The sequence below is a fragment of the Eptesicus fuscus genome, chromosome 6, assembly GCF_027574615.1.
Source record: "Eptesicus fuscus isolate TK198812 chromosome 6, DD_ASM_mEF_20220401, whole genome shotgun sequence".
Lineage (NCBI taxonomy): Eukaryota > Metazoa > Chordata > Mammalia > Chiroptera > Vespertilionidae > Eptesicus > Eptesicus fuscus.
The window spans coordinates 51572135-51596213 of record NC_072478.1 but is presented as its reverse complement, the minus strand read 5'-3'; the positions used below and the strand labels follow the sequence as shown (position 1 = coordinate 51596213).

General features: G+C 40.3%; 1 protein-coding gene across 1 annotated transcript in view; it reads left to right on the top strand.

The window, feature by feature from the left end:
- Nucleotides 1–24079, top strand: part of FHIP1A (FHF complex subunit HOOK interacting protein 1A) — a 202400-nt gene that overhangs the window by 114335 nt on the left and 63986 nt on the right. Inside the window, exons 4-6 of the mRNA XM_054717689.1 lie at nt 3723–3954; nt 14518–15144; nt 23812–23970. Of these exons, the coding sequence (XP_054573664.1) occupies nt 3850–3954; nt 14518–15144; nt 23812–23970 (891 nt within the window). The 5' untranslated portion in view covers nt 3723–3849. The remainder of the gene's footprint in view (nt 1–3722; nt 3955–14517; nt 15145–23811; nt 23971–24079) is intronic.

The window sequence follows — 24079 nt, the reverse complement described above, 5'->3', positions numbered from 1 at the left end:
AAAAAGGGCCAATAAAAAAAAATCATATAATTTTATGTCAGTTATCTCTGTCTCCAACAAAAATCTAATAGATTTTTCTTTCCTTATTGATGGAAAATATTTTTACATATAATATTGAGATGATTATATTGACTATCAGTAAAGTCTTTGGAAAGAATATATTCAGTTCTGTCTTTTCACTATAGAATGTGGGCTGATACATCAGGCTGTTATATATGTAATATTATGATAGCTCCTCTACCCACCCCACCCCATGCCAGAAAACTCTAACAACCACACCACAAAGCCACAAACAACCCTTGTTGAAAAAAGGGCCCTTTAGTTATTTTTTTTTTGGTGTTGGTGGTTTATTTGAAGAAAGAAAAAGAAATTACTCGTTAGGGTCTGGATGGTTTATAGAGCTCTCTCTTTGGCATGAAATTTAAATTTATGTGCATGTGTGTATTTACGGGAAGAATGGGCTGTGTGCCAAGAGCGGCCAGCATTCCCAGCTTCAGACGCCTTAGGCTGGAGAGGGAACAGGGCGAGGAAGGGGGAATGCCCAGTAAAGCTAGGCTTGTCACGTGGCACACATTCCAGCCACTGCAGCCTCTTTTACCTCCTCACAGCTTTTTGCTTAGTTTTGTCCTCTGTTCTTCTCTTGGGACTTTCAGTTGTGATCTGAGAGTTAATTAAACAGCTTGGAATTGAAAAATGCAAAAAAGGAAAAAAGTAAAGCCTGATAACAGACAAAGGCAGAATTATCTTGAAAATCTTGGTGCTGGAGGAAATACATCCTTATACCAGCACATCTCTCATAAATATGGTGCTGTCTCTTCCTTTCGGGTTTAGGTTGCCCTGGGGACATGCCTGTGATGTAATAGTCTAACCTGGGAAGGAGAAAGAATGGCAATATTCAGCCCTTTGGTCTCTGGGTAGTATTTTTTAAAAATATATATTTTATTGATTTTTAAAAATATATATATTTTATTGATTTTTTACAGAGAGGAAGAGAGAGGGATAGAGAGTTAGAAAACATCGATCAGCTGCCTCTTGCACAACCCCCACTGGGGATGTGCCCGCAACCAAGGCACATGCCCTTGACTGGAATCGAACCTGGGACCCTTCAGTCCGCAGGCGACGCTCTATCCACTGAGCCAAACTGGTTTCGGCATTTTATTGATTTTTTTTACAGAGAGGAAGGGAGAGGGATAGAGAGTTAGAAACATGGATGAGAGAGAAACATCGATCAGCTGCCTCCTGCACACACCCTACTGGGGATGTGCCCACAACCAAGGTACATGCCCTTGATCAGAATTGAACCTGGGACACTTGAGTCTGCAGGCCGATGCTCTATCCACTGAGCCAAACTGGTTAGGGCTGGGTAGTATTTTTATTTGTAGGATCTTCTGGCATGGTGTTTTACTATCAAATGTGGCTTGTAATAAAATACATAAAAGAGATACCTTCTTTCTCCACTAAGTTTTCTTGAAGTTGTGGTTTCTGGATTCATGACAAGTTTAGATTCTTCAGGCATCTGCCTCAGAAGTATGATCAGATAAGTACCAACCAAGTGAGATGCACTTTTCCCAGAGAAGATCCACATTCCTTAAGGCAAAAGGGCCAGAGATTCTAGCCAGCAGGGAAAAGAAGATGGTTTTCTAGAAAGAACACCAGACTGGGAATTGAGAAACTTACATTCAATTGCCATTAAAACTAACTTGTAAACTTATGACCTCAGCTATGATAGTTATTTTGTCTGTAATGCAATCTCACTCTCTGAAAGGTTGCATGTCAAGTCCCTTTGAAAATGAACTGAAAGGATCTTAGAGAGCATGTGACTGATTTTGATTTAGAGGCGGTTGGCACAGTGTATGTTCCCCTCAAAGCTTTGAAGAAGAATCTGAGAATCCTGGAGCTGGAATGTCAAGGAGTCTTCTACTAATCCAGCCTCTGGGATAAACCAAAATCTCCTGATTTTTCTTATTATGATAATTACATCATCTGAATAACAGACCTGGATGTTTTTCACAGCAATATTATGTTTAGGGCAATGAGGAAGTTGAGTCAGAACTTGTTCTGTCTCTCATCACTTGGAGCAAAGCTGCATGCTGAAATGTTATTTGTACGGGCTAGCCTAGTAACCAAAATGAGGGGGAGAGGCTGACAGTGGGGTCACAGGGAGTGATGGGGACCATGGGGCCTGTGGGGACTGGGAGCGCATACCCTGCATGCTTGGGGTGGCCACTCTTAGGCTTTAAAACACCAAGAAAAAACTTGCCTCTCAGGGGCAAAGGGCTATGGTTGGCAGTGAACAGTGTCTTATTGAAACAACAATTTTGTATTCTTAGCAACTGTACAATAGGGAATTCACCAATTTAAATTAAAAAAATATAGTCATAGAAGACACACACAGCTGTTTTTCCCTGGGGAATGTCCTGTGTTCAGTCCTCCTCCTAGCAGGCCTTCCTCTTTGTGTATAATTTCGTCTTCTTTCATTCTCCTTAAATATGTTTCTTTCTTCAGAATTATTAATTCTTGCAAGTTTTCTGTCCTGTGTCCTAGTATTTTTTAAAAGATCCTTTAACGATGAAGGGTTAGCATCTCCCCCTCCCCTAGCAGAAGCACTTGTTTTGAATATACCTTAACTGTTTTCCAGTGTTTAATTCCACTCCCCACAAAGAACTTGACCGTGGGTCTAACCCGAATCATCACCTGAAGGCTTCTTTCTTACGTTGTTTGTAGGAGGAACAGTTGATTAGTGTTCTCCTGGTAATACCTTTCATATCCGTCAGTTGAAAATAGCTGTTTTTGCATTACTCTTTTTGGCACTACGAGCCTGGAAATTATATCATGGGTTTTGTTTTCCAGTGCTCTGATAATTACAGTGTAATTACCTTTCTTTGATCTCTCTCCAATCTGTACACTAAAAAAATAATATTTTGAATGGTACCCAGTCCTTTTATGGGCTGTTCAAACTGGTGAGATAACACCACTGTGTTAGCTCTTTGTCAGAGAGTAAGTGCCACACAACTGGATCAGACCCACTGTTCGCTGTGTGACCTCAGTATCTATTTCCTCCCTACGGGGAGTCGGTTGCAGTCAGACTTTCTTCATATTTTATCCACACAATTCACTTCTCATTTGTAATTGTGCCCTATCTTGTTTTTGATGGATCATTTCTCTCTGATTTGTCAAGGTTACTTGGAATTCTACTATTTTTCAGAAAATCTAGAAACCTTCACTTAGTTTGTAGCCACAAAATGACCAAGAATGCTTTCAGTTGCATTATTTAAAAAAAAAATCAATAATATTAGGCCCAGGAGTCTGGGTGCTGTTTCATAACTACCCAAGTTTCATTAAGCCATTTATTTCTGTCACTATTAGCTAATGGTTTCCCTGCATCTGGGTGTTTTTAAACTCCACAGACATAGGCATCATAGTTTCTTGCTTGATGATAGCAACTAGATTTGAGTGATTTAGAATTGTAATCGAGGGGGTTGGGTTGGTTAGCAGTAGTGGAGAGAATAAACCTAATAATTGTTTAATTTATGCATGTAGCTTTGGTAGACTCATTATATTTTTAGTAGCAAGGTGAGAGAAAAAAGGGAAGCCTTTAGATTGAGTAGAAATGTCTATTTTGTAGATGTTTTGTTCTGTGTTGGGCTTTGATTTAAATATAGTAGTCAGTGTCCTATTCAATATATGAACATAATGAGATGCATTTTTTGTTGTCATTACAGGTTTTGGAAGGTGACAATGAAATGTGAAGAAGTTACATTTCTAATGTGATACTTGAAAGTTAGTGACTGCTTGCAAAATTTTGATGAAAATTAAATATGACTTAGAAGCATTGCTTTATGAAGGTTTATGATGTCATCGGTTGCGACTGAACGCAAACTCCAGCAGGCTGTGAGCCTGCAGGGAGTTGACCCAGAAACATGCATGATTGTATTTAAAAACCACTGGGCGCAGGTAATGTATGAGTTCTACCTTCTCTGCTGGTCTAGAGGCCTCCTTCACACTGACCCAGGGTTTCCTACCTGGGACAGGGTTTCCTTCCAGAAACAGGGAGGAAAGCCCCTTCAGAAGGAGGAAAAGCAGCTTTCTCTTCTAGCTTTCCTAGACTAGGTATCTGGTTAAAAACCATGGTTTCCAACACACAACCAATTAGGGCACATGCATGTTCCCCAGCAGTTGGCCTTCAAGTGAATCTGACCTCACTTTCAATGTACTTGACCATGTCTACATCCTGTCTCTTCCCCTCCTCCCAGCTGATTTCCACCCAGACCTTAGACTCTGACATGACAAAGCACACATTTATTAGATGTTTACCAAGTGCTGTGCTGATTACTTCAAATGCCTTATATCATGTAATCTTTTCCACAAACCCATAAGGCAGTTCGCATTAGCGTCCTCATTGAGGGAATGGAAAATTGTAGAGGTTAAGTAACTTGCTTGAGGTTATATAACTAGTGTATTTTCAAACAAGTATGTAGATTTTGGTCCCTTGACCTCTGTATTCTACCCTTTTGGGGCTGGTGGTCTGGTGTAATTTAAGGGAAGACAGTGCCAGGTGTTATCTGAATTCATTACAAAGCCAATTATAAAAGGTTTTTTTTTTATTATTATTATTCATTTTGACTTCTCTGTGACTCTTCTCTGATCTGCTTTCATGGATAATTAAGGGTTGAATGTTCCAGCTCACCCTTTCCTCCGGGAGTTTACAAGTAGTAAAATAAATAAAATTGGCATTCTTTACTACTTGTCCAACATTACACTCCCAGGTGAGCTGGTAAGTGGCTATTTATGTGACAGTTTTTTAATGACTACCCAGTTCCTTCCTGTGTCCGGAAACAGCACATGGGTTAAAGCACTGAGCCTGTAAATCACAGCAATTATGGGGGACACAGTTTAGATCAAAAACAAAATTAATTCTGCTTCTGGGTCACTTGCGCTTTGTAGCTTCTTGTCACTATCCAGTGCAAAGCTTCCAAAATTTCTTATGCATTTCTCATTCTCTGACTTTTCACCATTAGAATCTTAATGGGTTTTCTCTGGATGTTAAGGGCACAGCTGCTTTAGCAAAGGGAAGAAAATAATTCAGGAGTTTTCCAGGTAATAGAATAATACCTTTGGCTTTGTAATTTTGTAAGATTCTTAAAGTGCTAGCTAGCTTCAAAGTGGGGTGGTGAACCCAAACGGATGTGCCCAATAGGCTATTGCGTGTGGGAATAATATTTTAGAAGGCCTATTCCCATCTTTATCTTTTAAAATTTCCTAGTTTGTGTTTATAATGTACGTAATATATTCATAAATTAGTATGTATATATTTATTAATTTAATTATTTGTCCTCATATTTTTAACTTGTAAGATTGCACAGTCAGATGTTCCCTGTGGAGAAATTTTCAACCTCAGTCATTTCATTTGGCAGACGAAGCCTGTCATTCTGATGTGCAGTCTTTGCCCTGGACCCCATTTTGCTTATTTGTTTGTGTATAATACCTTTGCTTGTAATCACTCCTGCTGGGGTATCTGTGATGTGATCCATTCAGCATTCTGTTCCCCTCTTCAAAGACATAATATGTCACCAATCTCTTGATTTTATGTAGATAGATCATTTGCCCTTTCAGATAGTGTCCTGGACAAGTTTTCTCCAAAGCTGTGGGAGTGCTGTGAGACTGTCTTAATTCAGGAAGGCGTGAAAATGCTTTCCCATTGGTGAAGGAGTAAATCCTGGTTTCTGAATCATATTATTCATGTCATGTCCGATGTTAATGACTTCAGCATTGGCAGACATTTTCGGTTATCTGAAGCATAACCCCCTTTGAAAAACACCGAGCTGAGGGTAAGTAAGGATAACTTTGTCAGAGAGAATGGTGTTTAGTTAGTAAACACTCCTTTAGTAAAGTGGGGACACTCTTGGTCTCGTTGTTAACTTTGGTCAAGTTTCTTACCTCTTTAGCCCTGACTTTTCCTTTGTAACCAATCTAGAAAACGTCCTCAGCTTCTGTCTACTTTCAAAGGCTCTGGAGGGCTTTCCTGTTACCTTTATCAATAAAAATGCTGGTTGCAGAAATTCACGTGGATGTCACCGTGACTATTGCTGGCTGGGGATTTGCTGAGTCCACACTTCAGTGTACTACTGCAGGCACCACGAAGGGCGGGGGGGGGGGGGGGGGGGGGGAAGGCGTGTCAGGGCAGGGGGGCAGGAGACACAGGAATGGATGAGCCTGGTCTGGGCTTTAAAAAATGTAGAAGTTAATTTGGATGCCAGTGTGACATACATTGCTATAAAATCAATAATAATGACAGGATTAAACCAAGGGAAAGGACTACTATGGATGGGAATGGCCTGGGAAAGGGAGGCAGTGAGATTTTGCTAGCACGACTGAGGGAAAAGAAGGTCTTGATGTCAGAAAGGTTAAGGACACTTTAGAGAAGGGGTATTGGAAACAAATGCTCAGCTTTGACTTTTTTGGGGGTGGCAGAAAGGAGTGAGGAAGTCAGGGCAAGGAAGAGATGTGGGACTAAGTGTGAGGTAAGGAATGAGACCTCCAGTTGATAGGACTAAATGCTATTTATTTGTTTTGGAGTTGCATATGTGAGTTGTTCGGGCGGGGGGTGGATGAAGAGCAGTTGCAGAGGATTGGGAAATGAGCTAAAATCTGACATAAACTCCTGTGACTCCTGGGGCTGTAGCCCCTGGGTTTCCCCAAGGCAACCTGGAAGGCCGGTAAGAAATGTGGCAGAGACAGAGCTGAGTGATAAGGTTTTATTTAATGAAATGTTCCATTAGCTGGCAAGTGCAGCACCTTTTTTATCCAGGGTGTTTCTGATTGTTAGTGTGCAGATTCAGCATAATTAACATTGGATGGGTTCTCTTCTACTGTTTACTAATAGCCTCTTTTCCAGACCTTGAGTTTAAAAGCACACTTTAGGGGGGAGGGGGAGAGGGTCCGCTTGCCCACCTACAACTCGCAGTGTGTCAGGGACAGCTCGTGATGTAACCAGCACCATCCAAGGCAGCCTGCTATTCAGGGGGTGGGGGTGGGGGGTGGGGGGTATTGCAGGGGAGAGTCCTTGAGTGGCCTAGCATTGCACTGCAGTTTCCAAATCTGCACTAGACATCCCCAGGTGTGTTCCATCGTGGGCATTCAGGAATAGTTGTATTCCTAATAGTGACCCTGGAGAATCCAGGCTGTAGGAAGTAGTCTCTGGCCAGTACTTCCTCTCAGCTGAGATGCCATCTTACATCATAAGTTGCCAAAGCAGGGAATCCAAAACTCAGATCTGTCTGGATCATTCCTTTAGTTGGAATGATTTAACTTCAGTGGCCTCTCAGCTATAGGCCAGGATGGCACATAGGGTTAATTATGTCCTGGCCTCTTTCATTCCTCATCTTTTATTGAGTCTCCAGAAATACAAAATTACTTGGAGTTCTTAGTCACTGCCCTCCTGGGCAGTGGCATTGTGCTATTTTATGCCTCTCTGCCTTAGGCACTTCCTCTTCTTTCTGCCTGGAATATCCCTCCCCCTGGTTACTCGCCTCTCCTACAGGCCTCATGTGGGACATCATTTCCTCCAGGAAACCTTTCCGCCCTCTTATATGCTCCCACTCTGCTCCAGTAGCACCTCGAGTGTTCTCTCACGGTTAGACCAACCACCTTTCACTAACATGACATGCACAGAATCTTCTTCCCAACCTCGTGATCAGAGACCATTTGTTCACTTATATCTTCAGTGCCAGCAATATGTTGGCATAGTGTGGATTTCAACTTGCTGAACTGAAACATGGGAAACAGAAAATACAACTTTTAGAAGAGCGAGGTGACTTAGAAAACAACTTTGAACATACACTAATATTCAAACACTTTATAATTTGCTATCAGTAAGATCTTTGGACTTGTACTTAACGATCAGTGATCTGGAAGAGTGTGTTGTATTGTGTTGCATGTGTGTGTGTGTGTTTAATTTTTATAGTAGTCTATAAGACTAGTTTATAGTCTAGTAGACTATTGTTTTTATCTCTTGCCTTTGCTTCTTTGGTTTTGAATGGAAGAGAGAGCAAGAAGTAAGCACTGGTCCATAAGATAATAAACCATTGAACTATACTGCCATATGAATCACCCCCCCTCCACACACACACACACACACACTAGTTACTCTTAATGGCACAGTTGTACTTTGTGAAGCTTCATGGCCCATGCTGTACTCATTCTCTAACCTCCTTTTAAGGACTGAATCAAGATTAGTTATATACTTAAAGGTGTCTGCTCTTACAGCCAGGAGAACAGGGGTGGTAGGTTATTAAAAAAATAAGTTATGAATGCACATTTCTTTGTGATTCTAGTTAGGCAATAGCCCAAAGCTTCTCAGACCACTCTTAGTCTGCAAAAATAAGCTGTTACACAATTTTTTTAAGTTAAGAAAATTCAGAGCTCAAATAGAGTAATGCTGACTGATGAAGAAAAGCTAGTCTGTGTAGTAGGCTTTTTCTTCTAAGGTGATGGTGGGGATAGGAAACACTGTATAATCTAGATTAGTTAGTTAAGTCAAATGTCTTCCCACAATGCTGTAATGAAAAATAGATAATATGTTTTAAGTATAGTGTCTGTGTAGAGCTCCAAGTAGCCTGGCTTTACTGAGAACGTTTAGAGCACTTGTCCGTGGACTTGAGATCTGCATTTCCGCCTGTTCCCAGACAGTCATTCTCTTGCTCTGCTCATCTTCATCCCTTTGGTCTGTGCCTTGTCATAGAACCAGTGATGGAGAGAAATTAAGTAAAGTCTTCAAGAGATGAAAAGTTGGGCAGTATTAGAGAACTTTGATTAATCTTTATATCTTGGTAACATTAAAAAAAATTGTTAACCAACATCTGACCAGTACTTCCTCTCACCTGAGATATTTGTTAATATTTAAAAAATTTGTATATTTCTTCTCAGCTTTTCAAGTAGCTCTAAATTTGAAGTAGGAAGCACAGCAGAACAAAAGCTATGCTTCTTTAGAGCAACGGTCGCCAACCTTTCGGACCTCACAGACCACCAGTGGTCCGCGGACCACCAGTTGGCCACCGCTGCTTTAGAGAGTCAAGGCATCCCTTTGTGCTTCTGTTAGCCTCTCAAGTGGTTACACATGTTGAAATGTCAGCAACTCTCCCATGGTGTGCTTGGCGATGTCTGTTTTTTACTGTGGTTGAAATTACAGTGTTCTCTGGAGTATTATTACATAGATCACTACTCTTAAGTCCTTTCCCTAATACCTAAATGAAAAAGAAAAAAAAAAAAAAGACATAGCTAACTTAGCATTAGTTTATGATGTTTTATTGACTAATGTCCCTACCATGTTTCTGCATTGCAGTAATTATTGGACCGTCTTTGGTCCCAAGGAGGGATGGCATGTACATGTAGCTCCTGTGTGATCCTGGTTTATACCAGATTTAAACAAGTCTCTGGAGTTCAGGACTGGAGCTGAGTTAACCAACTTGTGCAAGAATACATGTTATTATTTTATGTTATCTTAATACAAAAAGAAATGACATAGTAAAGGTCTCCCACAGGAACAAGTGTGCAAGGAATACCCCAGGCTGAAAGACCAGGTGTTAAGTTATGAACAAGGATTGGATGGAAGCTAACTTTTGTTGTATTTATTTGGTACATTAAGTGGAATTTGCTTAACATTGCTAAATCCTGCCCTTCTTCTGTGTGATGGAAAATGTTGCTTAGTAACTTGTTTTTTTTCCATGCTGCCACTTTTAGCATTCCAGAGGATTTGGAAGTATGGGTTGTACTCATGTGACTTTCTTAAAATAACTAGTCTCCAACTAAAGTAGCATAAACAACTATCTATTGATTCATGCATATATATGTGTGTATGTGTGTGTATACACATATATATGATATAGGACAATGTTAAGATGGAGTCAAAGCTAATCTCCTGAGAGGGAAACATTTGTGTTTATTGTGAAGAATAATTATTTGTTATCTTGAGGTGTGATTATGTGATTTATGTAGATCTTTCGATTCTGAAAGCATTTGAACTTTCTGTTTAGAATTTGTGAATATTTGAAATTCGGGCCCATTTTCATTGACTGATGGGGCCCATCATTACAGCTAAGGATAGGAGTAGCTAATATTCCTTTATTAAAAAAATATGCTATTTGTTCATCTTATTTAGCCCTGATAATCCTAATGTATAAGATCAAATGACTTTGAAGTTAGGTTAAAATTTAGCTAGATTGGTTAGATGATAATTTGTATATCAGTGTTAACACTGTTGATTTTTTTTATTTGTTTCTTTTTAGAGTTGTGATAATTTACATGTGGAACTATATGTGATCTGGGCTCATAATTAGCAAACATACATACCAGCTTGTATTTATTAAAGCTTGTAAATCAACACATGTCTGGCTGTGCTCAGCAAAACATTTACAGTATAATTTCTGATCTCAGCTGGTTTACCCACTTAATGACCATGGACTTTATCAGGAGTTGATTCGTTTCTTAAATGATATTTGCAACCTAATGAAGTGAACTTGTTTAGTAAAAGAAATATTTGCAATGTGTATTTTGCTTGCTTTTGCTCTCTTCTCTACTTGGATCTCTCTAGCCCCCGAATTGAATCCCCAAGACTGAGAGTATCTATAGTTGAGAAGAAGTTGGGGCTGGGAAATCTGGGGCAAGGTTGAGAGTATAAGAGAGAGGATATAATCAGAGAATGGGCAAGGCCTGGGGATGCTGCTGGGAGCAGTGTGGGATCATGGATCCTAGACCTGGAAGGTCAGAGTCGATACATAGGTGAACATAGGCAGCAAGCAAAAATCGGGGACACAGGAAAATTGGAGTTTGATGGGTGCAAAGGAAAAAAATAAGGAAAAGTCCAGATCACATCAGGAACCAGTCTGCAGAAATTGAAAGAGCTATGACACCACTGGGCAGCAAACTTGGAACATGAGAACTGAAGTTCTTTGGCATTTCAGTGCAAGTTGTGCTCTAGCCAAGAGCTTGTAAGGCATTCCCTGTTTGGACAGGAACCAGGCCCAGAGTGTGGGCCCCAGAGCCCACTTATAAAAGCAGGTCATGGGTGTGTCTGCCTGGAAGGGGAAGGGAGGTGGCCTGGGAGGGTCCTGGCACCTAAGGAGAGAGGTTAAGGACTTGTGGCAACACAGGCAGAATCAGCACTTTGCTGGGCATTGTGTATCCCATGACTCACAGACCTCGGTTGTAACACACCCATCTTCCAGGCAGTAAAACCACCCCTGGGCTGGGAATGAATAAAGGGCTCTTAATGGTTCTGCTCCATTCCAGATGATCAACAAACCTTCTATCTCCATAGGTGTTTATAGCTCTGTTCTCATGTTTCTCTGCCCATTAACCCAGAAGGCAGTGGGAGCAACACTATAAAGATGCTCTGACTTAAAAGCTGCTAAATAGTTTGCATTTTATATAAAAATCTCAATTCTCTTTTTTAGATTTTTCATAGAAAAAAAGATTGTTTGCAAAGAAAGACATTGGAATAAACAATATTCACAAGAAAAATGTAACATGATTATGTGTATAGTTTTTGTGTGTATTACTTATGTACATTTAGATATATAATATCTATATCATGCATATAAGTACAAATACATATGCATAAATATATGTTGCTCAGGAATTTCTGAAGATGAGGAGATTTCCAATTATTAATTGTTTTTAACTCAGTGTTTTGGTCCTTTTAAAAAATACATTAGTACAAAATTACTTTGTCTACTTTTATTTTTACTTATATTATGAAATTATATCAGTTTATAAGGAAGAACTTATGAACCTGACTATCTCATTTATATCTTTTCAGACTCACTTCTAATCAGACATCTCTGTCAAATATTTAGTTTTTAAGTTAAATTATTTTATATATATACTTGCAGGTAATTATATGATTAGTGTTTTAATAGCTTTGTTGTATGGTGAGGTAACATTTTGATTATAATTCTCTTCTTTTTGACCATTTGGGTAAATAATATTTTTATTTTTCATTATTAAAAATATCACCAGTGTGAACATTTATTAACCAATTATTTTTGGGTTGTTTCCTAGGCATTTCTCCTAAAGTGAGATTAACAAGTCAAAGGGGAGGAACAATTTTAGTAGTTTTTGTACATATTGGCAGATTGTTATCCAAAAGGATTGAGCTAATTTGTTATGCCACTATCAACGTATAATGTCCCAATTTTAGATAGTTAAGGCAGTCTGAGCACACTTGAGAAGTATAATTACATTTCTACCCCAAAGCCTGGCTGTATAGATAGCTCTCACACATAAACTTAATATGTGGACTTTGAAATTATAGAACTGATAAGGCAGGGCAGCTAATTTGTTCTTCAGAATGTGGAGCCTTAAAGTTAGGTCTTTGGAGCTGGAGACCATGCTATGTTGACGTGGAGCCCCCTTTTGGACAAGTGTGGTACTGTGATCTCTGTCACCGAGGCCAGAGCAAAGGGAACAGCATTTCTGCCAGCGAGGTTATCAGCCTTTGAGGAATTCTGGTCAGCTTCTTGGATGTTAGGAAGGGTGGGGACACTCTGGAGTCGGCATAGAGCGAAGGGGGGCATGTCCAGTGGGCACACTGGGGTCACCAGTCATTGAGCCACGTACCTCCTGGGTAGCTGCTAACCAAAGGCCTTTCTTATTGAAAATGTCAGCTCAGGGGTGCTGGGGTGATTTCTTCTTTTGTAACAGAATTGTTAATTTTATAATAGAAGTGGATAGAGTTGACAGATTCTGTAGAATTCTGTTCATTCTGTAAGGGTATAACTTGACTGGTCTATAAAGGTTCCTTTGCCCTGTTCCTGACTGGGTAAAACTTAGAACTTCCCCTGAGAACTAAACTTCTGTCATCGCGCTCATGCATGCTGACATAGCATTGTACCATTGCCAGCTTCTCCAGTGACTTGCAAACATCCTGTAACCTAAATACAGAACATGTAACTGCATGTTACAGAACTTGGCCAGGAGGGTACTACATGCAGTTCAGACAGGCAAACCAGAATGAAAATGAAGCCATCAGTGTTTGGTTGTTTAAAAATTATCATGTGGATACATTTTAAAGGAAATGAATGAATATTATCGTAAAAGTCATAAAGTTAGATGGGAGTTGAGATAAAAAAAATATTGTTTTAGTTTCCAGGTCCCAAAGTAGAAGTCAGTATTGATGGGCAGAGAGAGGCAGGAAGCATTCACAGGCCAGCAGTGGCAAGGGAGAGAAGCACCATGACCTGTTTAGGGATTTATTCATTTTCTTACTGTCAATTGACTTTTTCTTTTTGGTGGTCAAAGATATATAATGAAGTTTGCCAAATTAATTAACCATTTTTGTTGTTGTTAATCCTCACCTGAGGATATTTTTTCCAATGATTTTTAGAGAGAGTGGGAAAAAGGAGGAAGAGAGAGAGTGAGAGAAATACTGAAGTGAGAGAAACACATCAATTGGTTGTCTCCTGCACGCATCCCAACCAGGGCTGGGGATTCAACTTGCAACCCAGGTATGTGCCCTTGACTGGGAATTGAACCCACAACCCTTCGGGGCACAGGCTGATACTCTACCCATGGAGGGACACCTGCCAGGACCATCTTAACCATTTTTAAGTGTATAATTCAATGGCATTAACTACATTCACAATGTTGTGCAACCATCACCACTATTTCCAATACTTTTTCATTACTCCAAACAGAAATGATGTACGTTAGGGATTTATTTTATAATTGGTTATCTCAGAACTTTTTCTGGCTTCAAGAAATGCAGACCTATGCCACATGTTAGAGCTGATTCTGCCAGGTATATGTCTTTTGCTAACCAGTTTCCTCTCATCCTTCCTAATGTTGCTTGCTTGGCTGAAAAGGGTGCTCATCCAAGTACAGAAGGGGAGGAGAATGTTCTCTCAAGGGCCTATGAGGAGCTGTGTTCCTTTGTTGAAAATCCTCAAATCAATGCTATTTATAGGAGAACACAGGCAGTCTTGCTTATTTAATGTATTTTAAGATTAAAGAGCAATATTATTGATGAGTTAGAAAAAATTTAAGAACTTGTCATCACTTTGAACACAAAAATTGTTTCTATTTTTTATATTTCTTTTCGGTCTTTTTTTCATGTTTTTAACATAGTTGATAATGATGGACCTAACGACATAAAGTAACTTATTTTTTCATCTAAAATATCACAAGTTTTTATTTTGCTTAATCGTGTTCATAATAAGAGGCCCAGATATGCATGTGACTTAATTTGCATAACCATACTACTTTCTTTGACAGTTAGGTTGCCCAAAATGATAACTACTATAAATGAATATCTGCAAACACCTTTTTTCTGTAGTTTAACCTTTTCATTTTATTCTCATGAGAGAAAAAGAGAGAGAGAGAGAAACAGACAAACACAGAGCTCACATGTATTTTGTGGGCCATGGCTCCCGTATCTTCTGTGAACATTTGACACAATCGGTGCCCTGTTTTTGTCATTATGATAGACATCAGTTGGTTGACAAATGTTTGGTTTGGTTACAGGTTGTGAAGATCTTAGAGAAGCACGACCCCTTGAAGAACACCCAGGCAAAATACGGATCCATCCCTCCAGATGAGGCCAGCGCAGTGCAGAATTATGTAGAACACATGCTCTTCCTGCTGATTGAAGAACAAGCCAAGGATGCTGCCATGGGGCCGATTCTGGAATTCGTGGTCTCTGAGAACATTATGGAGAAACTCTTCCTTTGGAGCTTGAGGCGGGAGTTTACTGATGACACTAAAGTCGAGCAGCTGAAGATGTACGAGATGCTGGTCACCCAGTCGCACCAGCCTCTGCTGCACCACAAGCCTATTCTGAAGCCCCTGATGATGCTGCTGAGCTCTTGTTCAGGAACAGCCACCCCCGCCGTGGAGGGGAAACTGGTTGTCCTGCTCAACCAGCTCTGTTCCATCCTTGCCAAAGATCCGTCCATCCTGGAACTCTTCTTCCACACGAGTGAGGACCAAGGGGCGGCCAACTTCCTCATCTTCTCCCTTCTAATTCCCTTTATTCACCGCGAGGGGACTGTGGGTCAGCAGGCCCGGGACGCTTTGCTTTTCATCATGTCTCTCTCTGCCGAGAACAGCATGGTGGCGCATCACATCGTGGAGAACACCTACTTTTGTCCAGTAAGTCCCACTCCCCTCATTGCTTTTCACACAGTCCTCTTTCCTCTCTTGTGCGGGTGATAAATACTTTATTCTTCCTTTTCAGCAAGTTGTAGTTGGCACCTTCTTTGGAAAGATATTTACAGGATATTTTTGGGAGGGACCAGGACAATCGTAAATTGAGATGCTATTTGGTTAGCAGTGTCAGCTCAAAATAAGGAACCTACCTGTGTAACAATGTCTTGGTTCACTTTTGCTGGGTTAGAAACTATTTTAGTTTTTCCTAAGAGCAATTGGTAATACCTGCTCTTTCTGTATTTTTAGCTTCTCAGGTTTATTGTGCACCAATGGATCATGGCATGTGGTGAGACCCCCTCAGAGCTGGTCTCACAAATTAATTTGTTTCTCAGCAAGATAATGACCATAATTGTGGATAAAAAGCACTGACTTTATTTTTAAAAATAAGTGCCTATTTGCAGTTGGAGGTGGCAAGAAATACTCTATTCTGTATAGTTTCTTAATCGTTGGTATGGTGAGAAGTAAAGTGGAAGGTCGCTTGCAAATGGTGGAGTAGCCCAAGTCCACTCCCAGTTCCAGAAAATAATGGGAGCTGTCTGGGACTCTTAAGAAGCCTTAGGGCTCTGATCATTATTTTGGAGTTAGTGTTGGCTTTGGAAGGAAGATTTAGAGGACAGATTTATATCTTCTTCTGGTTTGTCATTTACATTGGGCAACAGCTATTTTTATTTTCCCAACTCAGTGAGCATTTCTGGTTTATTTCCATTGTCTGTTTCTTTTTACCAGTTGCATCGTTGTATTTCTTTATAAACTACTAGTATAGTGCCTTGAATATGCCTGATTCTGCTGGAAGACTGCATAAGGCCATTAGTAATTTTTTTTGGAACAGGCCAGGCAAGATGACATAAGTAAATTAGATTCATTGTTAATTAACACTATATGGGTAGTTCTTGAACAGGCATGAGGGCACTTAGAGGGCTTTTAGAAATGTATGTGGGGTGTGTTTGATTGTGATAGGGGCATGTGGTGGCTGGGGAGGAATTTAGTGGAGGGGGCTAGGAATGCTGTACAGAAGTTTATGAAATGGTCTTGCCCAGTAAAGAACTGACCTGCTCAAAATGCTAGTAGCAACCCTGGTGAGTAAAATAATGTATTTTGCTTTGAGGTTCAAAAGCAGTAATTTTATTTATACTACTAAATTCCTATTTCTAATGATAAACCAGGGTAACCTCATATCTGGTAAATATTTATTTCAGGCCAACAAATAAGTAAAATTTTTTGAAAAATAGAATTGCAGTTAAAAAATTGAGGATACGAAGTATCTCTTCCCTTCTGGGTTCTGACCAATGGAATAAGAGATTGTACAAAGATTGATAGTCACATGGGAAGTGAAGAACTGATTCATTCATCTGTGCCAACATATTAAGTTTCTCTTTCTTTGAGCTCTCTGAAAAAAAATGTTTATCTTCTACTACCACAACATTGGAGCTCATATCCAGCTCCTCCTTTTCATTCTCATTCCTACCATCCTTATGTTTAGACCCTAATGTGTCTCCCTACTTTCTTAGCATCTACCAAATTCACCATCTTACATTGTCAGATTATACTCCTAAGAGAATTCTGATTTTGCTGTTTTATTGCTTAAATTTCTTCAAGAGCACTCCAAACTGGATATAACAATTTTGGCAAGCAGAATAATGCTCCCCCCTCCCACTTCAGAGCTGTCTACATCCTCATTCTTGAACCTGTGCACATGGCTAGTAAGAGATACAGTCAGAATTTGAACCTGGTTAGTCTGACTCAAGGACCCATGTGTTTAATCACTACCTTGTACTTAAGTAATAAAATATCAAGACTTATATTTTTGCACCAACCATAATTATAAAGCACCAAACATAAAGAAAAGACTGGAATTAAGAACAAAAAACACAGACTGGGAGAAGATATTTGCAACACACATAAATATAAGTAATTGGTACCCAAAATATACAAAAATATTTGTAGTGCTACAAATTAATGAGAAAACATTAGAAAAATGGGCAAAGGATGTGAATGAATAATTCCCAGAAGACACCCAAAGCCCATAAACATATGAAAATATGTGCACCTTTCCTAGCATTGGAAATGCAAATCAGCTCACAAAGAGACATCAGATACTGCTCATCTGAGCGGTGAACTGTCGGACATCTGGTAACACCAAGTGTTGTCAAGGGTGTGAAAAAACAAGAACTCTTGAGAATGTAAATTGGGACAATAAATCAGGAGAGCAATATGGCAATAGTTAATACACTTGAATATTTGTGTTCCATGTGACCCTGCATCTTCTGGATATCCCCCTAGGGAAGTCTGGCACATGTTTGCAAGGATACATGCACAAAGATATTCAATAGAATGCTGATTTGAGGAAGAGAAAAATAGAAATAAATTAAGGGAAAGATAAATAGACTGGCTTGTTCTAATCAGGGATGGGGAATCTTTTTTTCTGCCAATGGCCATTTGGATATTTATAAAATGATTCGCAGGCCATCAAAAATTATCAACTGAAAAATTAGCCTGCAGCTCGGCTGGTGGGCTCAGTGGTTGAGCATTGACGTATGAACCAGGAGGTCATGGTCTGATTCCTAGTCAAGGCACATGCCTGGGTTGTGGACTTGATCCCTAATTGGGGGTGTGCAGGAGGCAGCTGATCAATGATTCTCTCTCATCATCGAAGTATCTCTCACTCTCCCTTCCTCTCTAAAATCAATAAAAATATATTTTAAAAATTAGCCTGCTATATTTGGTCAAACATTTAATTAACTCGGGGTCAGACCAAATGATTTCTTAGGCCTTATACTGCCGCAGCCCGGACATTCTGCACCCCTGTTCTACATAAATGGGTTACTACCCAGAATTCAAAATGAATGAATTGCATGTATAGTGTATATGTAACTATATATGTGTGAATACCTACAAGTCTAAAAACATGTTAAGTAAAAATGCAAGTAGCAAAAGGTTACATATAGTATGTTAGTAAATTCACAAAGTTTTAGGACATAAGGTATGCTGTTGTTTTTTTTTGGATACGTGTGAATACAGTAAAAGTACAAAAACAAGTACAGGAATATGTTCTCCAAGACTGTGGTTGCTTTTGGGGGTGAAGGAAGGAGAAGGGCGGGTAATTGGATTGGAAAAGGGTTTAGCTCTATTTGTTAGGTTTTATTTTTTGATAAAAATAAAGAGTGCCCTGAAGAAATGATGTGCAAACATTAAAATCTGTGAAATTTTGGGGTGGTTTCTATTCTGTTGTGTTCTATATGTTTATAACATTTCATACTTAAACATTTACATTAATTAGGACTAGAATGGAGCATATTTTTAACGTTTAGATTTTCACTTACGTTGTAAGCAGATTTTACTGACTGTTGCTTTTCTAAAAATGTGTTTTCAAACACTGTCGAGTTCATTAAAGTTGGAGAAAAACATCGTCTACAGCGGACATTATTTTCTAGAATGGAACACAGAGCTGCTGCGTTGTGTTAAGTTGCCCCTCAGGATGGATCCCATAATCTCATTTGTCCCCAGTTTTCTATAATTACATCTGACAACATAATTTTTAAAAAAGGGGGCCTCTGTATGTTGAATATAAAAGCATCCTCTATTAACCACCCGGCTAAGGACCACAGCTGACAAAAAGCTTTCTCTAATTAGTATGATTGTCAAAGTGTGTTAGCATCAGGTGTGGGGAAGAGTAATGACTCTTTCCGGAAACTAGACCACTGTTGGAAACTCCTGCTGTTGTCACTGATAGGAAGAGCTTGCTGGTTCCGCCGCCTCGCACCTCACGATGTGCTTTTCCAAGAAAAGGAGGCGGAGGAGAATACCCTAGGGAACAAATGATTGGGAACTCTATGACCCTGTCTTCCTTTGATTTTTTTAAAACAAATATTAATGATTAAGCCCTTGTCACTGGTTACTGATTGGCAAAAGTAGAAAGCAGCCTATACACAAATTCGGAAAGGCAAATTGAAATAAGCAACCTTTAGGTACACAGCCGCAGGTAGAACATTATTTATCCCATATCTAAAACTTATGAGGCTTTTTATGTTGGCAAGGTGTATCAAATGGTCCCCAGCAGGTGTTCTGCTGCTAGCTTCAGACTAAAGCCATCTGCTAAAAATCTTTTTGTTTTTGCTAAAATTAACTGGGTAGTGTTGAACGTTTCGCGTTAAAGATGGACCTTCCCTGGCTTGTTTTGTGCGTGGTGCACGTCACCTTTCTTCCCTCCAGTGGGAACATTGCTATGTGTCAACCATGATGGTCACCTTTCACCTGCATTATTTTCTTTAATCCCCACAGCAACTCAGTAAAGAAACTGAACCCTAGAGGACTTAATCACTGCCTGTAAATGGCAGAGGCAGGTTCAACAGCTGCATTAGTCTGATACTAAAATCCATGGTCTTTCATGGACGTGTTGCTGTTTAAATGATCTGTTATTATCCTTATAGTTTTATACGGCGATTATTTTCTTTTAAGGAGACTCTTGAGAGAAAATAAATTTAAAATATTGGGTTAATACTTAATGTGTTAGGAACAAGTATGTCTTATAATTACTTTTGTGTGGCCAGGATCAATGCAAGGCTAAAATAGTGGATGGGCATTTTATTTTTAATTAGCTGTTGAATGTCTATAAATTTTTAAATTAAGTTAAAAATGAAATTTAAAAGTAAATAGATGGTGCCATTAAACTCTTGGAAAAATGATCTACAAACCTGTTGCCTCTCCTTTTCCCTTGCCCTGTTCCCACAGCACCCTCTGGTTCCTTTTGTGGAGCAATCGTCTTTCTTGCATTTATTAGTTTGTCGCCTTTCTTCTCCATCTCTCCTGAGCTGGCTTGTCCACTTCTTTCTCCAGCACCTGGGCCACAGTCAGTGTTTTAGAAATATATGTGGTTTGGGTGAATGGATCTGAACTCTGAGCAGTCTAAGAAAGGAGGCTATAAATATTTAGCAGTAAAGATTTGGAATCTTGTTGTTAAGACTATATAATACTAGTCCTGGCTGGGTGTGGCTCAGTTGGTTGAGCATCATCCTGTGCACCAAGAGGTCGCCAGTTCGATTCCCAGTCAGGGCACACGCCTTGGGTTCAGGTTCAAACCCCAGTACGGGCATGCAAGAGGCAGCTGATCTATGTTTCTCCCTCATCGATGTTTTTCTCTCTCTCTCCCTCTCCCTTTCTTTCTCTCTAAAAAATCAATAAAAAACTATTTAAAAGAAATATGTGATACTCTTTATTCTGCAGAATATTTTCTTCCATGTTTCTTTGCCTGAAGACTATAGCAGAGACATTCGCTAGCCCCACACATAGTGGCAAGAACGCGGTAGTTCTCTGTCCCAGTTGGCACACTGCACTCTCTCTATAGACAGGCTTCTGTTCCCATCTTAGCCATGCCTTTTCCAAGAATATGCTTTAAAAAAGTGAATTTTAGGTATGTGTTATTTTTAATTACTGTCACTGATGTATGTAATTTGAAGATTAATGTTGCTGTAATTATATTGATATACTAAATAGTTATTCCCAGCTTTTTAGTCAGACAAATTAAGCCTGTCTTTATGAATTCATTTTCAAAGCCTCAAAGTGGTTAAGGTTTCGGGCATATGCAGAATTAAAGCCTTTGTTCTGTGGTTAATTTAGCATGAGTTAGCAAATGTAATTGATTTTTAAAATGTGGCATCAAGGTTAGATTTCCCTTCAAGGAGAACTTTTGGTCTCTGTTCTCTCTTGGTAGAGAATTCTAATTTATTACAGACAACTCACTCGGGTCACATTTAAAACTGGAGTTAAAGTGACTGGCTTGGGTATGTAGATAAGGAGTTAAGTGGGAACACAGATGCTTTGATTACAAAAAAGAAATAAATTCACTATCTTGTTTACTGTTGTATTTCTGTACTTACCCTAGTACCTGGCTTGAAGGTGCTTAGTAATTCTTTTTTAATGAACGAGTGAATGAATGAGTGAAAGAAGGACACTAGGAAAAAGGACAGAGGAGCTGACACAATCTTTTGATTTCTCAAATATTGAAGTGGTTCACTTCTTTCTCTCACTGCCCTTCCTACTCCATTGTGGGCTCCCACTCCATGTGACCCCCGCCCCCTCCTTCCCGAGGCATCATCGGGGTTTTCTGTGCTAAGACCTCCAGGTTCTCATTTCTCAGGCCAGGCCTGTACTCTATTGTCCAACAGGGGGTGTTTCTAATGGCAAGCACTGCTGGCCTCTGCTGCTCCACGTACATGCCTGCACAAATCACCCAGACCCCAGCTGTAAACTAATAAGTGCAAGACTGACAGGTGCTACACAGAGGAATGCAGAGGATGCTGTAGGAACAGGACAGGGGAGAAGAAGAGGCAACAATGAGGTGGTAGATCATTTTTCCAGGTTCAACATACCTGGACTCCCACCACCACCTCCTCTGACTTTCTGATGTCAGGCACTGTGGGTTACTTTATCATATCATCTGCCTCAACCTCCCTTCCCTTCTCCCTCTGGTCTGTATGGATGGTTCCAGATCTCTATCTCTAGCCCAGACCCTTCTCTAAGGATCAACTCCATACAGCTGCCTACGGGGCTGTCCAGTGGATGTCCCTCAAGCTCTTTATCCTGGCCTACAGAGCCCTGCAGGGTCTGACTCCTGCTTACCTTACCAGCTCTTTCCACCTCTAATTCTGCACTCCAGTAGCACTGCACTGCTCTTAGTTCCTGGAAGATGCCATTTTTCCCTTTTCCTTTGAGCTTTTGTACACACTCTGCTTAGAATATTCTTCCGTTCAACACTCTTTTTTAGCCATCTACTATTTATTCTTTAGCAGCTTGGGTGTCACTTCTTCTGAGACCATTCCCTGCTCCCCTACCCCAAGTCTGGATTAAGGGCTTTTTGTATATCCACAGCACCATGCATTTTCTATCATGTATTCTGAACATTTATTACACTATTATAATTGCTGATTCATCTTTTAATAGACTCTGAGATCAATGAAAACTTCGCTATTTCTTTTCTGGGCCCAAGTTAGGATTGAATGTTTTCTTGAATGTTTCTAGCTGATCTGAGTCCCTGATAACCTCAGGGTTTACCCTAAAGCCGTGGTTGGCAAACTGCAGCTCGAGAGCCACATGCAGCTCTTTGGCCCCTTGAGTGTGGCTCTTCCACAAAATACCATGGCCTGGGCGAGTCTATTTTGAAGAAGTGGCGTTAGAAGAAGTTTAAGTTTAAAAAATTTGGCTCTCAAAAGAAATTTCAGTCGTTGTACTGTTGATATTTGGCTCTGTTGACTAATGAGTTTGCCGACCACTGCCCTAGAGGAATGCCTTTTATAGGTAACTTCTTGCTTCTGTTCCGTACTATTCCTCTGCCTGGTCAGGATCTCTGAGGTGCTGTTTGGGATCATCACTTCCCAGCTGGGAGGCTTCCCAACTGTGACAGCCATAGTTTCCCTCAGGTTATGCTGCACAAGATAAAATCAACAGGCACACAGCACAAGTGGGTTCCTTGCCCACATTTCTGTCTCTGTTAAAGACATCATTTTCTTAATGACCAAGCTGGATAACTTAATAGTTTGGAGTTCTCACTCATCCTCACTTACTAAGCCCAAACTCTGTCCTTTTAGGAACATAGCATTGAGGGAGGAAGTAAACCCCGTGAGCTTTGAATCAATACTGGATCGACAGATGTCATGGTTAGCTCACCCTCACACCCACCTCACACATGAATCTCAAATTCATCCTCTCGTTTTCCAATTGCCGATACTTCAGCTTAGCCCCACTGTAGCTCTGTTTGAACTATTGTCATCATGTCTGACCCACGGCCCCCAGTTCTTTCTTCTTGCTATCACTTGTAAAGATCAGATTAAAGTGCTTTTCAAACTGTAAATAGGCATTGACCTTTAACATGTTTGCAGGAATCTTTCTCTAAAGCCACTCATGGTTCTTACCTGTGAGATCTTCTGACCTGGGCTGCCATAGTCCAGGGCTTCCTCCCAGAGACTGGGTTTGTGCCTTCTCTGAATTTGAATGCAGAGTATGGTACTGTAATGCTTGTTTATGAGTTTGCCCCTCTCCTCAACAGCTTGGGGGCAGGAATCACGTTTTTTTCATCTTTGCCTCTCCCTCACTCCCCTACCCTTAGACCAGCATGTGCCTGGTACAGAAGAGACAAGCCACCTGTATCTACCATCTACGAATTAACCAAATGCCCTGGGTGCTGCTGTTCCTTCTACTGGAGTTGTCCTTCCCTACTAATCTCCACCTGTCGAATCCTTCCTAGCTAGCAAAATACCCTCTCATCCTTTAATACCTTGCTACTTCAAGTGCAGTCTTTGGACCAGCAGCATTGACCTTCCCGGGGACCTGTTAGTTGCAGGTTAAAACTTTAGAAAAGAGCCCAGCCAGTGTGGCACAGTGGTTGAGCATCGACCCATGAACCAGAAGGTTGCTGGTTTGATTCCTGGTCAGGGCATATGCCTGGGTTGCGGGCTCAGTGCCCATTAGGGGGCATGCAGGAGGCAGCCAATCAATGCTTCTCTCTCATCCATATTTCTATCTCTCCCTCTCCCTTCCTCTCTCTCTCTCAAAATCAATAAAAACATATTTTAAAAAACTTTGGAAAAGAGCTGATTACATTTTTATTTCTGAACACAGGTGCTTGCAACTGGGCTCAGTGGTCTCTACTCTTCCCTGCCTACAAAGCTAGAAGAGAAAGGCGAGGAGTGGCACTGCCTCCTGAAAGATGACTGGCTCCTACTCCCTTCCCTCGTCCAGTTCATGAACTCCCTGGAGTTTTGCAATGCCGTCATTCAGGTACTGAGTGCAATGCAGGGGCCCTTTGCTGAGATCCATTCAGAGTAGAAGCATGGTAAAGGAGTAGTTTATAAACATTCCCTTTTTTATTTTAATGTTTATGGAATAT